This window comes from Aspergillus nomiae (assembly GCF_001204775.2).
Source record: "Aspergillus nomiae NRRL 13137 chromosome Unknown contig00248, whole genome shotgun sequence".
Lineage (NCBI taxonomy): Eukaryota > Fungi > Ascomycota > Eurotiomycetes > Eurotiales > Aspergillaceae > Aspergillus > Aspergillus nomiae.
Genome location: NW_015378303.1, coordinates 1 through 12,716, shown reverse-complemented (window position 1 = coordinate 12,716; position 12,716 = coordinate 1). Strand labels below are relative to the sequence as shown.

Sequence of the window (12,716 nt, the reverse complement as noted above, 5' to 3'; positions counted from 1 at the left end):
ATTGCCACTAGTACCAAGTAGTGGTATTAAAGTGAAATTGGGTTACAATACTGGATACCGGCCATATGTCTTATTGGTCCGTAGACTTTATGATGTTAGAGCCGATCCAATCACTAGTCGTACTGCTAAGGCGGTAGGTATGGATAGTTAGGTCACCCGACATAGTATACAGCATTAGCTGTATCTAGCGGATCTAAGGTAGTCTTCGCTCAACACACTCTGTAAGATATCTTTGGGGCTGTCAATGAAGATGTCGAATGAAATAGTCATTGTAAGCTCGCTCTATGCGAGAAGGGGAGACCGGTATATCTAGAGCTTCAACTGTCGCACAATTTGCGAGACACACCTATATACGACCCAATGGTTAAGTTAAATATAAAAAGACGGGGAACCACGCTGGCTCATTTTTCAGGTAGACAGCCTACCACTTTCAATCTGGCTAATTGACTGATAGTATTTCAACGTTCTCCATAACTAAGGGGTGAGTGATCGGTTCACCTACTGGACAAGACGATAGCGAAGCTACAACTAGCACGATGAATCAAATCGCTCGCTTTATGTATCAAAGCCAAGACCTATATCGATGCAGACAAAATTCAAGGTTCTTTTGGGACTAACACGAATGGACAAGGGTACTACTAGTCAGCTGAAATGCAATGGCAAGATGCACGTGGATGAAGTTCATCAATCGATAACTAACGCCATAGAACTCGGACTCGCCTCACTAAGCACTTTGCCCTAGCAGAGCTAGGCCAGAGAGAAGAGCTCTCGGATCATAATAAGTCTCCAGCGGAAAGACAGCTGCGCTGATGATTGCGTGCGATGTATGTCGGACCTTTCTTTCTCGATCGCCGCTGGACCTTATACAAGAGTATCTCCCGAAAATCATTAACTGCGATATCTAACACGAATTGTTGGGTAGTGCCCGCATGTAGTAGTTGAACTGGTTGGATACCACGTGGAACTCGACAAAGAGTGCCAAAGAAATGTGGGAGGTGCCTCAGCTGCCGGTCTGGAAGTACTCTGGAATAATTTTGGTATATTGCTAAGCTCTCCCATCCATGGATGTATCCTGCGTACTACCTGAGTTATACCTTGGGAGGACATCTCTTCTACAAAGCAGTTACCCTCGGCGGCCATCTTATGTTAAAGAGAATGAGCAGGAGTGACAGATGGAAGTCGAAGTACAACTGTAAACCCTATATTAGTCGTTCTATTGTTCACCGCTATACCCAAGTATGCTGAACAATTTTCTCTCAGCAAGAGGAGGTGGTTTCTATGGAAGTTTTGGTCCTACGACTTCACAATGTAGTATTCTAAGACCAAACGCACGCTACATCATCAATCAGACACACATTACGCCCAAAGGCCAATCTAGACCTATGTGAGTCGCTATACTCACCCATGCAAAGTTTCGGAAACGACTTCCTATTGAGCCTCACCTGACCAAAGTAATGAATAAACAAGAGGAACTAGAAGCCGACAGCAATGTCCAATTATAGCCTTTCCCCACAGTTGCATCCAAGGTTGCTAGGCGTACTCAACCTTAGGTGTGCGCGGGAATAAGTATATATACCAACCAATTCCGTGGTTGAAATGTACTAGAGCTTAGGTATAAGAAACATATATACTTGTATGGAAAGAATGCTGAGAACAACAAAGTGAACTAATCATGGTGAAATCGATTGAAAAGCTAAAGCTTCGCTTGGTCAAACTATCGACCAGACCAGATAGCGAAGGCCCTTATATCATGAATCTCTCACCAAAGAAGTGTTTATAATAGTGAAATGGTGGCGTACGGTAATCACACGGCTTATTAAAGCGCTTCCTGATGCGTCAACATTACTCAACAGCCATACTTGAACAGTGGTAGCTTATATGGCATCCACGGGAAGTGTGGCCGTCCGTGAGTCTCTTGCTTTCTAAGAGGGCTGTTGCAATCAACCAGGTAGGTCTTTCGCTATTCACAATCTTCAGACTCCCTGATATCTATAAACCACTTGATGAATCGAACACGAAATCTTTGTACCAAATCAAGTCACCAGCTTTTGTCCCAATGATGCAGCTACGCTATCAGTATGCAATTTCTTTATCTTCCAGTTTAGCGGAAGCCCTGGCATGGTATATCAACGAAGATACTAATATCAGAGTCAACAGTATTAACTCCGACTACTATGCCCCCTTGGACTACCCTCGAACCCTGGATGAAGCCAAGGAGCGCCTCCGCGTACAAGCAGAACACACCGCCCAGTATGCCAGTGCTCTGGCAGAAGGCTTCCAGCGCATAGCCGAGCAGTTCGAAATGTCCGATTTATCGAACGAGGAATTCGAGGAAGAGATTGACAAGATGAGTCAAGAAGCAAGGGAGGACATCGATAGACATATCAAAGACACCACCGAATATCTGAAGGCGTTCATGAGGAACATCTCTAGGAGAGAAATGGGAGAAGCAAGAAGGAGGCTGTTGATGGATTATGCCAAAGAGGCTTTTCATGCCGCGGGGAAAGCTATCGACTGCTTCCGCTTGATCTGTGAGGAGATTCAACAGAGATTATTGGGTGTGGTAGAAGAATCACAATGGGTGGCTCAGGCAACTAGATGGTCGAGAGAGCGCGTGCTCTCTCATATGCGGCAGATCTTCCGGGAGGACATTCACTCGAGATATGGTTTGTGATGTCTAGTTAGATGTTCTGAAGCTTAGTGGAGTGGGACACGTTTACGGTGTCGGTTTTAGGTACTACTGGAATTTGCAAGAAATTCTATTATTTTAGGGGGTGGACAAAAGACTCCCATCGGGGTTTCTTACCTAGATATGCTTCTATCTCAATGGACTTTCTTTCCCCAACCCAATGTAGTGATACACCAGTCGCAATCTAACAATAAAATTAAGCAATTTAACAGCATGTCACCGAAAGAATACTAGCCCCTCCACTCCAACTGAGACATTCATCATACGTTTATGAACACCCTAAATTAGCGCCTACCATGAAAAGCTACCCATATATTGCGGGCAAGGCTAATATTGCGAATACGATGAGAGTCTATCAATCAATGTCTTGCATAATTCCCAGGTATATATGACGAGCCTGTGGACGTATAGTGGACATGGAGATAAATTCCACAAAGGAGCCACATTCTTGGTTCTTTCGTTGAAATTTCAAAGACAACGTGGATGCCTCGGCGTGGGGCATTTGTTACCCACTTGATATATCGATCGAGATTTGAAGCGACCCTATTCGTCGGCTTTTCTTGGTTGAGATTTACTTTCATCTGCTTTTCCGATATTGTTGGCATTTATAGCACGCGCCACTCTAGGCTTCCACATAAGCTACTCGATCCACGGCAGTGGGAGTACGAACACTAGCAATGGATCGTGTCTGCCAAGTAATCACGCAATCATGGATATCAATTTCATGTCAAGCAGAACGTTGATCAATTGAGAACTACTAGTAGCAACTTTATGTGTAAATCCAGCGCCAAGCTGCTAGTTCCATCCGAAAAAAATGCTTAGCATGCAATCGTGTTATAAATTCCAGCTGAAAAGCTGCAGCACACGCCTTCATGCGGATAACTTTTAACAAGAAGCTTTCAGCATGTACAATAGACATCGAAATAAAGACAAAGATTGCGGCATATATCGTAACGAGACGCAGACAACAAACCAGAAAGGGGTATTTATATATACAAAAACTACCAGAAGTACGGGTTTCCGTAAACATCCGCATAACACTGCAGTGAATCGGGGCAGCTGAAAAAAATGAGTTAGCCTAATACTCTCACCGCCATGATCTCGATATACTTACTAGACCGGATCCTTCCCGAAAATGATATGCCAAGAATACTCCATCACCCGCGAAGTGACATCGTCCGGCAAGTCATTGGTCAAAACCCAATTATAGTACTGCATATATTCTTCGAAAGAACGCTTCAAGACCTGGTCGCGTGACACGGCGAATTGCGAGCAGCACGGCGCACCAATGACTTCTGGAACTTCGGTATTGTTAAAAAGCTCCTTCCAGGCCTGCGCGTAGACCGCCTCGGTCGTTTGTCCGGGGCGCGGAGGGTTCCGTAAGGGCCTGAGCTCTTCGGGGCAGCCAGGTGTTTCCTGGCATCGGAGATTGGCGTATCCACTCTGCTGAATAAAGTCGGCTTGAAGGTTGCGGACCGCCACGACGTTGCTGTACTCCATGTTATCGGTGTGCCAGGCAGCCGGCCAGCCGTCTTTATGGCTATGGATGAACACGATGAGCGATGGGAGGTCGTGGTAATGTTCGATGATGTAATGAAGGTATGCCAGACTTTCGCGTCCCTTATTGATGGGGGTATGCCGCGTGGCGCTCAAATCATCAACCGTGTAGATCACATTCCGCCATCTGACCTGTCAGAAAACCGCATCCAGAAATGCGACGGACCAAACTCACTCAGCTAAATCATTTGCGACCCATGACGTATCCTCCGAAGCCAACTTGGCCATCACAAGCGTTCGGTCATTGGGGACGATAATCGGGGTGGTCTCGTAAGTCTGAGGGGCGATCACACCCGATTCAATGGCCGTTTTGTCTACCTGGTCACCCTGATTGACCTCGTCGGAACCCGCGGAACTACCCCCGAAGCGCCAGAAGGATGATAGCGGCACGCGCGAATCATCCTGAACGGTGTCGAGATGGCGCTTGATCAGGAAGATGGCGAGGATCAGGAGTGCGGCCGTACCAACACGGATGGATAGTCTCATCTCATAATATTAGTTGTCGACCCAGTTGAACAATTTTTAGATATGCAGATTCCCGAGGGATCGAAGGGAGGGAAGGAAATGCGGCGACGGCGGTGGTAATTAAACGGGGGAGCTGTTAAGCGGCGTGTTACATGAACGATCAAGTCAAACGCCGGTGACGAGCGTAGGTCGTGCAAAAAGAGGGGAAACAAAAGAATAATAAAGAATCCCCGGATTCTCTAAGCTAAAACTGAAGGGATTCGAATGAAAAGGAAGACAACGGCGATTATGAGGCCATAGGATATATAAAGAATGCGTCAGAAACTCGATACGAGAGACAAGAAGTGAAGAAGAGGGGAAGAAAAGATAAAAGAGAAGAAGGGAAAAATTAAAAAGAAAAAAAGAATGAGGCAGAAAAATGTGAACCATAGGAATGGCCACGATGCCCTCCCTGAGCAGTGCGAACAGAAAAAAAATGCTTATCACTTGGAGGCGTTGACACGCGGATTGGTGGGAATGGAAGGGGCGAGACACAGCTGATCTGCAGGGGCCATCGAGGCCTCTCTTGCGTACGCTTGAAACGAGTTCCATGTTCCTGGTAGATTGACTGAGATGACCAAGGATGAAATCAACGACTACAATTGTTCTACAAAAGCCGAGTCTTTCTTATGGAGCATCACTTAATCTTGATTCCCTGACATTGGTTGATTAAATCGCCCAAACACCGCGACACAATTGACTTGTGTTTTTGAATCTTCGAGATTAGGGGTTAGTCAGCCTCCCAGCCAACCATGGCTAGTAATGGACTAAAATGACCACACCCAGCTACCGACGCATAATCGGTCCACCTCGCTTCAGGCTTGATCGTCAACGCCGGCCAAATACAACTCCGTCGGCCTCCGGATGTCACGCATCTCGTCCCTCTGTCTCTATATATCCTCTGGGCAGAGACGATGTACCCTCTTCAGAACTCAATACCGGGGGCCCCGAGTGTCGTCCTGCTCATTCGGTCAACAAAACAGAAGATCCCGTCTTACATTGATCTAATATGGTTACGATCCACAGTGGACGAGTCTATCTCTAACGGCCCACCCAGCCTTCTAGTCTGACTGGTTGGTGGTCCGTGGCAGTGGCTCCCTTAGCGCCATCATTTTATTCTTTCAATTTTCCATCTCGCGGTTCAAGACTCGAATATACTTCAATAACCACACCCTATATTAACCTTGATGGAAGTCGCACACGCCGGGATTATGTGAACAAGCCACCCAGAATGTGATACCTTCGTCGCGGAACTCCCAGGCCGATCGTTGAGCTCATAAATATCCGAGAGAACCCCTAAGGGACGAAGGGTCTAGGATTGTGCGTCTATGACCCGGTGATCGACAGGTGAAGTCCCTTTTACATCCAGGGTCAAGTTTAAAACTAACCACTTCGGACGATTCTCCTTGTCTGAATGAAGTAAACAATTCTCGGCGAAATCATGGCCCGCCAAGTGATGACGACGACGCTGGGGACATGCAATTGAGACATGGTTTTTTCGTTTCATTGTACTCCATAACCGATATCGAGTTACCCACAGAGCATTTACCTAAATATGCGGGGCTGAAACGTCGGTTTCTCTTGACCACTTTCTTAATCTATTTTTCCGGGTTGCTGTGAGGCTCGGTCGTATATCGGATTTCCCCTGGATTGTTCAGCCATCAGCATCTATATGCTCCCTTCTTGGTCCGACCAGCCACATCTACAATTTACCATGACTTTACATTCAAGTAAAGAAGAAAACCCGGCAATAGAGAGTTTTCTCCAGCCCCAAGGTTATTACCTAATAACTCACCAAAAATATCGCGTCGCGCAGTCGCTATCAAAAGCGGATAGATCAAGCACGCAGACGTAAGGGCCCAACTTTCATCAGATCAATAGAGAACTCTATAATATACTTTTTAGTTTTTTGGCGGACGAACGGCGGAGGAATGCCGGTGGCGTTTGCTTACTTTGCTTTTCCTGGGGGAGGAAAAAACAAAGTTAGGAGGAAAAATATAATAAATAAATAAATAATTGTCAAATAAAAATTAGCCTGAAGTTATAACTAACGCTTCTCTGGCTAAACAACCCATGCGTCCCTACAAGCAGATGACATATCTATGTATTCTATACAATCAAGGGGCACTACATAGTCTACTTAAGGGAAACTTTCTTGTAATAAAAAATCAATCTGAGACCAAGGAATTGTGATTTTGAGTACACATTATCAGCTAATACGTGATCCATCGAATTGAAGCAAGTTGTATATATGAGTCGTAGAACCGCGACTTGGTCACATGCCTATCTTATAGTTTAGTATGTTCCATTACATACCAACAGACAGCCCGTTAGCATTCCCCTGTATTATGATATCATCGATAGCAAGGCCTGCTGTAGAAGTAGTGCTACTAGTGTATGGTTGGATGACAGGTAGTGGCGGATTGATTTAATATCGGACCAAATGTTCCTGGTGACTCGCAACGGTCCAATCGGGTTGTTTTGGATTTATTCAGGCGGGAATTCTTCAGCGGGGTTTCGGGAGATGTCGAGTTTATACTCCGAGAGGCTTGTAAAGCCTTTCCATTGTTTTATAGTTCAGATGAAGTCAGCTGTCAATGTGAGGCTTTGAGACCAAGAAGCCTGGTAGGGAGTTATATCACATACTACTCCGGCTCTTCTCCTCTCTATAGAATCCTAATTTCAGGGCGCGCATTTATTTAGTATTTGAGTACGTTCTTGGTCAAGCTTATAGTCATGTAGACTTCGAATCATATTCACTCTCATATTCACCCTCGGAAATATGAACATCCAAACAATGCTTTAAATATACCCAGGCGCCTGCGCCTTGCACACAAAAATCATCTTGCCTCGTATAGGAACGTCAACTCACAGAACGATATCAACATTCCTCACAAAAGGCTAACAGACAAATAAACAAAACGAAATTCCAAGAAAGATAGCATGCGATATACGGTATGCAGCTTGTCGATAGGAGAACGCCAGACCAATCCAATGCGGTTGAAAGAAATATCAGAGAAGAATATGCATATCGGGACATTGTCAATGAAGAAACACGGCGGTCAGCTCATGTTGCCCCAAGCCGGAGTTTTCAACTGGGTGTCGCAAAACAATACAATGCGGGAATTGAGAAGATGGCTCGCCTGCATCAAGATGAGGGTGACAGGAGAGCCGCGCGGACGTCGAGGGTCGTTGATTTCAGCGAAAGTCGGTGTCGGACTGGGAGTGCCGAAAAAGCCTCAGCAACATTTTCCCTTCTTCTTGGTGATTTCAATTCTCTCATCGAGCTCCTCTCCGACACTACTAGGTGGGAATCCAAGCCAGCTTCGACGCTTGTCACCATGTCCCAGCCTAAAACTACCATTGCCTTCGAGAGTCCCTGGCCCCACCGGCGATGTAACGCCGTCCAGGCCTGATGTAGACCCCTGTGATGAGGTAATGCCAAGTTGTTTATTACGCTGCTCCACCAGCTTGCGCGTGATGACCTGGAAAACCTCCTCGATGCCCTCACCGTCCTTGGCGCTGATTTCATGACAGCAGTCCCATCCGATATCTTGTCCCCAAAACCCGCTACTGCGCTTGCTGTCGAGACCTTGGAGCGTGGTGCTAGACGAATGGCTGACGCCAGCCGTGGGCGGGGGAGTGGACGCCTGAGACGGATACAGCTGCTCGGCGACGTAGGCAATGGTACGTTCAAAGGGGACTCGACGACGGGATGGATCCAATGCTACAATATCTGATTTCGTTCCGACGACATGGATTACAACCGGGTCCTCATCACCCAAGTTCTTCTTCAATTCCAGTAACCATCCCGTCATTTCCTGGAAGCTTTGTTCGTCCGTAATGTCGTAACACAGGAGGCAGGCGTTAGCGCCACGGTAGTACAACTTAGAGATACTGCGAAACCGCTCTTGTCCAGCCGTGTCCCAAATTTGCAGACGGACAATGGTATCCGAGGAACTGTCGAGGACACGCTTGGTGACGAAGGATGCGCCGACGGTGGACGCGGTTCCCACAGGATGGAAAGCGTTCTTCACATAGCGCTGGACCAAAGACGTTTTGCCAACGCCTGAAACAAGTTGTTAGTCATGAGCGAGAGAAGAGGGAGGGACGAGGAAGCTCGGTGTCCGTACCTTGTGAGCCCAAGATGACGATCTTGGCCTCGAGAGATGAACTCATGGCGGGGTAGACGCAAAGGCGGGGCCGCTGGAGAACTGAATTTGCATGTTCCAGCAATATTAATGGTAACCGGAGGAAGAAATGAAAGCAAACCGGCAGTGAAAACTACTCGTATGCAACGGCATGCACGTCAGCTCCCGATGGTACAATAATAATGATAATAGTACTGAGAATAAAGGAGAGAAAAAAGGAAAGAAAAATATCGCGACAGGAGAAACACAGTGGGTAATAAACAGACAAATCCGGACCACAGCGAAGCCGGAAAATCCTCTTTCACAGCCAAAATATGTGGGAGAGGAGAGAAGGAACGAAAAGATGTTTCTGTGGTCGATGGCGGAGACGAGGCTCAAGAGAATTTTACGAGAACATTTTAATTAGAATACCAGTCATTGCGATCCTCGACGAAACGTACATTTTACAGGGCGTGACAGGGCGAAGTCAATCAGCTGACCCCCACAGAAATCAAGATCCGGTCAGGTGTCAACCCCATCTTCATTGTTTCCGGATTTACTTCTTCTCTCTTCTCTCCAACACTCAAGCCGATTGTCTTTTCTGCTTTAATTTTCTCACCTGACTCTGTGTTGTTTTTGTTTTCCTTTCAGCGGGAACAATCGAGAGTCAATGCGAATCGCTAGTAATTACCGATCAACAATCGTCAGTGCGCTCAGACAAGGGACAAATCCCTTACATTCTTGGCTTTGAAACGAACAATAACAACATTTTGACGGAACACTAATGAGATCTTGCAAGTTTTCGCTTCCTGCGGCAACTCTGTTTCGATAATCTATCATTATCAGTTGGAAATTATATGATTTTTCATCGACACCGCGATCTTTTCAAAATATACCTCCAATGACATCATCCAGGTACCTCATTTAAATTTGAATCTGCTGTGGACCCCCAGATTAGATCAGCCTAATTTATGGATACATAGCCTATGAGATTGCAGATTGTTGATTCTCGTGCCATAGTCGCGGCGCACCCCGGAACCAGGCAGATAGGTGGTCTGGAAGTAATTTGACTGCTGGTTTTGCGACACACTTGGTCTCCGACGAACTCTAATACTGAAACAGGAACGGTGCATCCGGCCCTACCTGCTTTTTAATCTCTTATATTGAAAGATGAACAAGGTAATGTTCATGAGAAACCGACGATGTATGCGCAGCAGAAAAATACAGTATAATTTATACAAACAAGGTGCTTTCTCCACATTGCCTCAATGCCCGAAAGAATATGAAATTTATTCTGGATGATCCGGGAGTACAAGGTGGCAGCGGTATTGCCATAACTGTACACCTTCGTAAAAAAATTTGAGAAAGTTGTCTAGATCTTGACCTTTGATGTGTGGTAGCACGCGATCAAAGACTCCATCGTGGCGCCAGTCACTTTGCAGTTGTAACGTTGTACGTGATTACCGATAGATGAGGCGAAGATCTTGATATATGTACGTATGGCTGCGCTACGGTTCGTATATAACTTGCAATCAAACCCAACCTTTCCTTCCTGCCCCTCTTCAACTGTCTATATATCAGTCAACACTCAGGATGCCATATCCATCTTAGTTCCTCGTAGCCTAGGATACTCTGCTAATCTAGACATTCCTATGTGCTTTGAGTCGTCCAGCCTGTGATGACTATAAGAGAGGGCGAATCTTGGTGGCTGTGCAAGGTGTGTGCAAGTACTTCGTCTGTGCCAGATCCAATTCCGATTATGTTGCTCGGTTTCACCTCAAGTCCCTTCAGCTAAGGGTGGAAACTATGTATCTTGGTAGAATCATCTATGGCACCTTCGCATCTTATGCCACATTTATAGGGGCAGCTTGGAGAAGACATCGTAGTAGGTAGGCGCTACATTTAGGTAGTCAGTGTGAGATACTTCATTAGATACGAAGACCAAGCTTCATACTCATTCCGAAAAGTAGTAGTATCAGCTTCTACATATCCTGTTTTGTCCAGCCGGTAGAGAACCCCATTTTCTGTCCTTTCCCGCGAACTCTTTCAAGTGGCTTCGACAACGCAGTCAATATTCGGCTCATTCGTACAGCATCTTCCTGATGAGCCACAGTATGCTCAGCCGATCGGGGCGGGTTTATTTTCATTTAACGATCTACAAACAAAAGAAGGGGGTTATGGAACATTGTTGAAGTCCGTCTGTGTACATATAGGTTTAAGAGAAGACGTGACAAAACCGAAAAACCGAAGGTCAAGTTTTGTGATATCGACTGTTCTGAGTACCTGAAAAGGCTGCGCAATTGAACAATCCCAGCCGACTTCCTCTAAGTCTTGCAGTTTCATATCAGAGGAGGATGATATCTAGAATAACAGAGCTTAGTGCTACAGCAAGAGCCGCTACATCCCAAATTCTGGAGGATCCTTTGTGAGTAAACAGTATGGATTCAGGACTGTGCAGTAGAGAATGATCCCTACGTATCTTTGGATAGAAGCTTCCAAGTTTGAAAGAACCCAGGTGTTCATCATTGTTTTGAAACATGAAACAAGTGGTCAGAGCACACTTTACAATAATTGTTAAGAGTAGTACATACATTGGTAGTATGTTAAGGCATTATTGCACATTTGTTCATTGGCTGGCTCTCTTCTAGAGTTATCAATATACACTTCTTGGTACGATTTTTTATACCAAAGACATACACTGAGTATGACTTTGAATAGCCACACATCACTACTGGAGTAAGAAGCAGTACATTTGGTGGCATTGTTACGGTGGCCCTGTTAGTCCCACAAAGGGGTTCTGTTAGCAACCTGCCACAATATGCCCATACTGTGGAATCATCCCCACACAGTATTCTCGAAGGGGAAACTTTAGATACACAGTAGTACCATTGATTACTTCCCCACATAAGCGTGGGGACTGACTGAACTTTGACTTGAGCATATGGATCGTGCAAAGAACGATGTCTAGAGCTTGTATATGCCTAGAAACAAAATAGTATTGTTTATTGGGACTGTGCTCAGGAGATTTCCATCTCGAATGGCTATCAATAATCTGTTCGCATTAATTGAAGAAGTAACTTAGCCGCTCATTTTGGCAATGTGATAGGTACTTATTTTCAAGATTGATATTATCCATGCCTATTGATACTTGATCTCTTACATTTTTTCGTTTGAGAAGAATATGAGAGATGTGAAAATTGACTGCGATATTCTATTCATATCAAGTCTAATGCCAGTGATCGTCATTCACGACAATCCTCAAAAGTATACACATGCTTTGCTCTTTGGCAAGAAAAAAAAATCCATATCATCCGTTCCACGGAGAAAACTCAGGGGGTAGTCATATTTGAAAGCCAAACAAACAAAACGGGGAATCAATTGAACAGCTGCACCGACTCAGGGTAGCTGCGGCGCCGAATCAATCAGCAAAAAAAAGAAAAAGAAAAAGAAAAAGAAAAGTCAATATGAGAATGGTATATAGAGAAAGGAGAACCCGGAAAAATAAAACTATGCTTCGGGATGGCTGATGGGAAGAAAAATCTCTCCCAAGTACACCCATGCTCCTTTTTACTTTTGCTTTTAAGAGAGGATCTATCCATCCATTTACTCCGAGGTCGAAGGGGAGTATTCGGCAGCAACGACCTTCTCAGGATCTTCGGTGGAGTTGCCGAATCCATACTCGTTCGCCTTCTGCTCAATCTCCTCATCAGAAAGCTTCGGCAGTTCCTTGGAGGCCTTGACGTAGCTGATGTTCTCGGTGTAACCCTTGGCGAAGATGATGTCGATTTCCTCCAAGCTTCGGTTGGCGGTCTCGGGGTAGAAGAGCCAGATGATAG

At 45.5% G+C, this 12,716-nt stretch overlaps 3 protein-coding genes across 3 annotated transcripts; 1 reads left to right on the top strand and 2 right to left on the bottom strand.

The window, feature by feature from the left end:
• Positions 1–2,059: 2,059 nt before the first annotated feature.
• Positions 2,060–2,674, top strand: ANOM_007854 (uncharacterized protein; the record flags this gene model as incomplete). The annotated part of the gene is made up of 1 exon (XM_015553110.1): positions 2,060–2,674. The coding sequence occupies one exon, from the start codon at positions 2,060–2,062 to the stop codon at positions 2,672–2,674; it is 615 nt and encodes a 204-aa protein (XP_015404687.1).
• Positions 2,675–3,391: 717 nt separating this feature from the next.
• ANOM_007853 (DUF3431 domain-containing protein) lies at positions 3,392–4,732 on the bottom strand (the record flags this gene model as incomplete). The annotated part of the gene is made up of 3 exons (XM_015553109.1): positions 3,392–3,748; positions 3,804–4,373; positions 4,422–4,732. 3 exons carry the CDS (start codon positions 4,730–4,732, stop codon positions 3,691–3,693), a joined length of 939 nt encoding a protein of 312 aa, XP_015404684.1. The 3' UTR covers positions 3,392–3,690.
• Positions 4,733–7,989: 3,257 nt separating this feature from the next.
• Positions 7,990–9,006, bottom strand: ANOM_007852 (Rab family GTPase; the record flags this gene model as incomplete). Its single annotated transcript, XM_015553108.1, has 2 exons — positions 7,990–8,819; positions 8,884–9,006. Coding segments are annotated over 2 exons (933 nt in total), but the record flags the coding sequence as incomplete, so codon positions are not given.
• Positions 9,007–12,716: the final 3,710 nt, after the last annotated feature.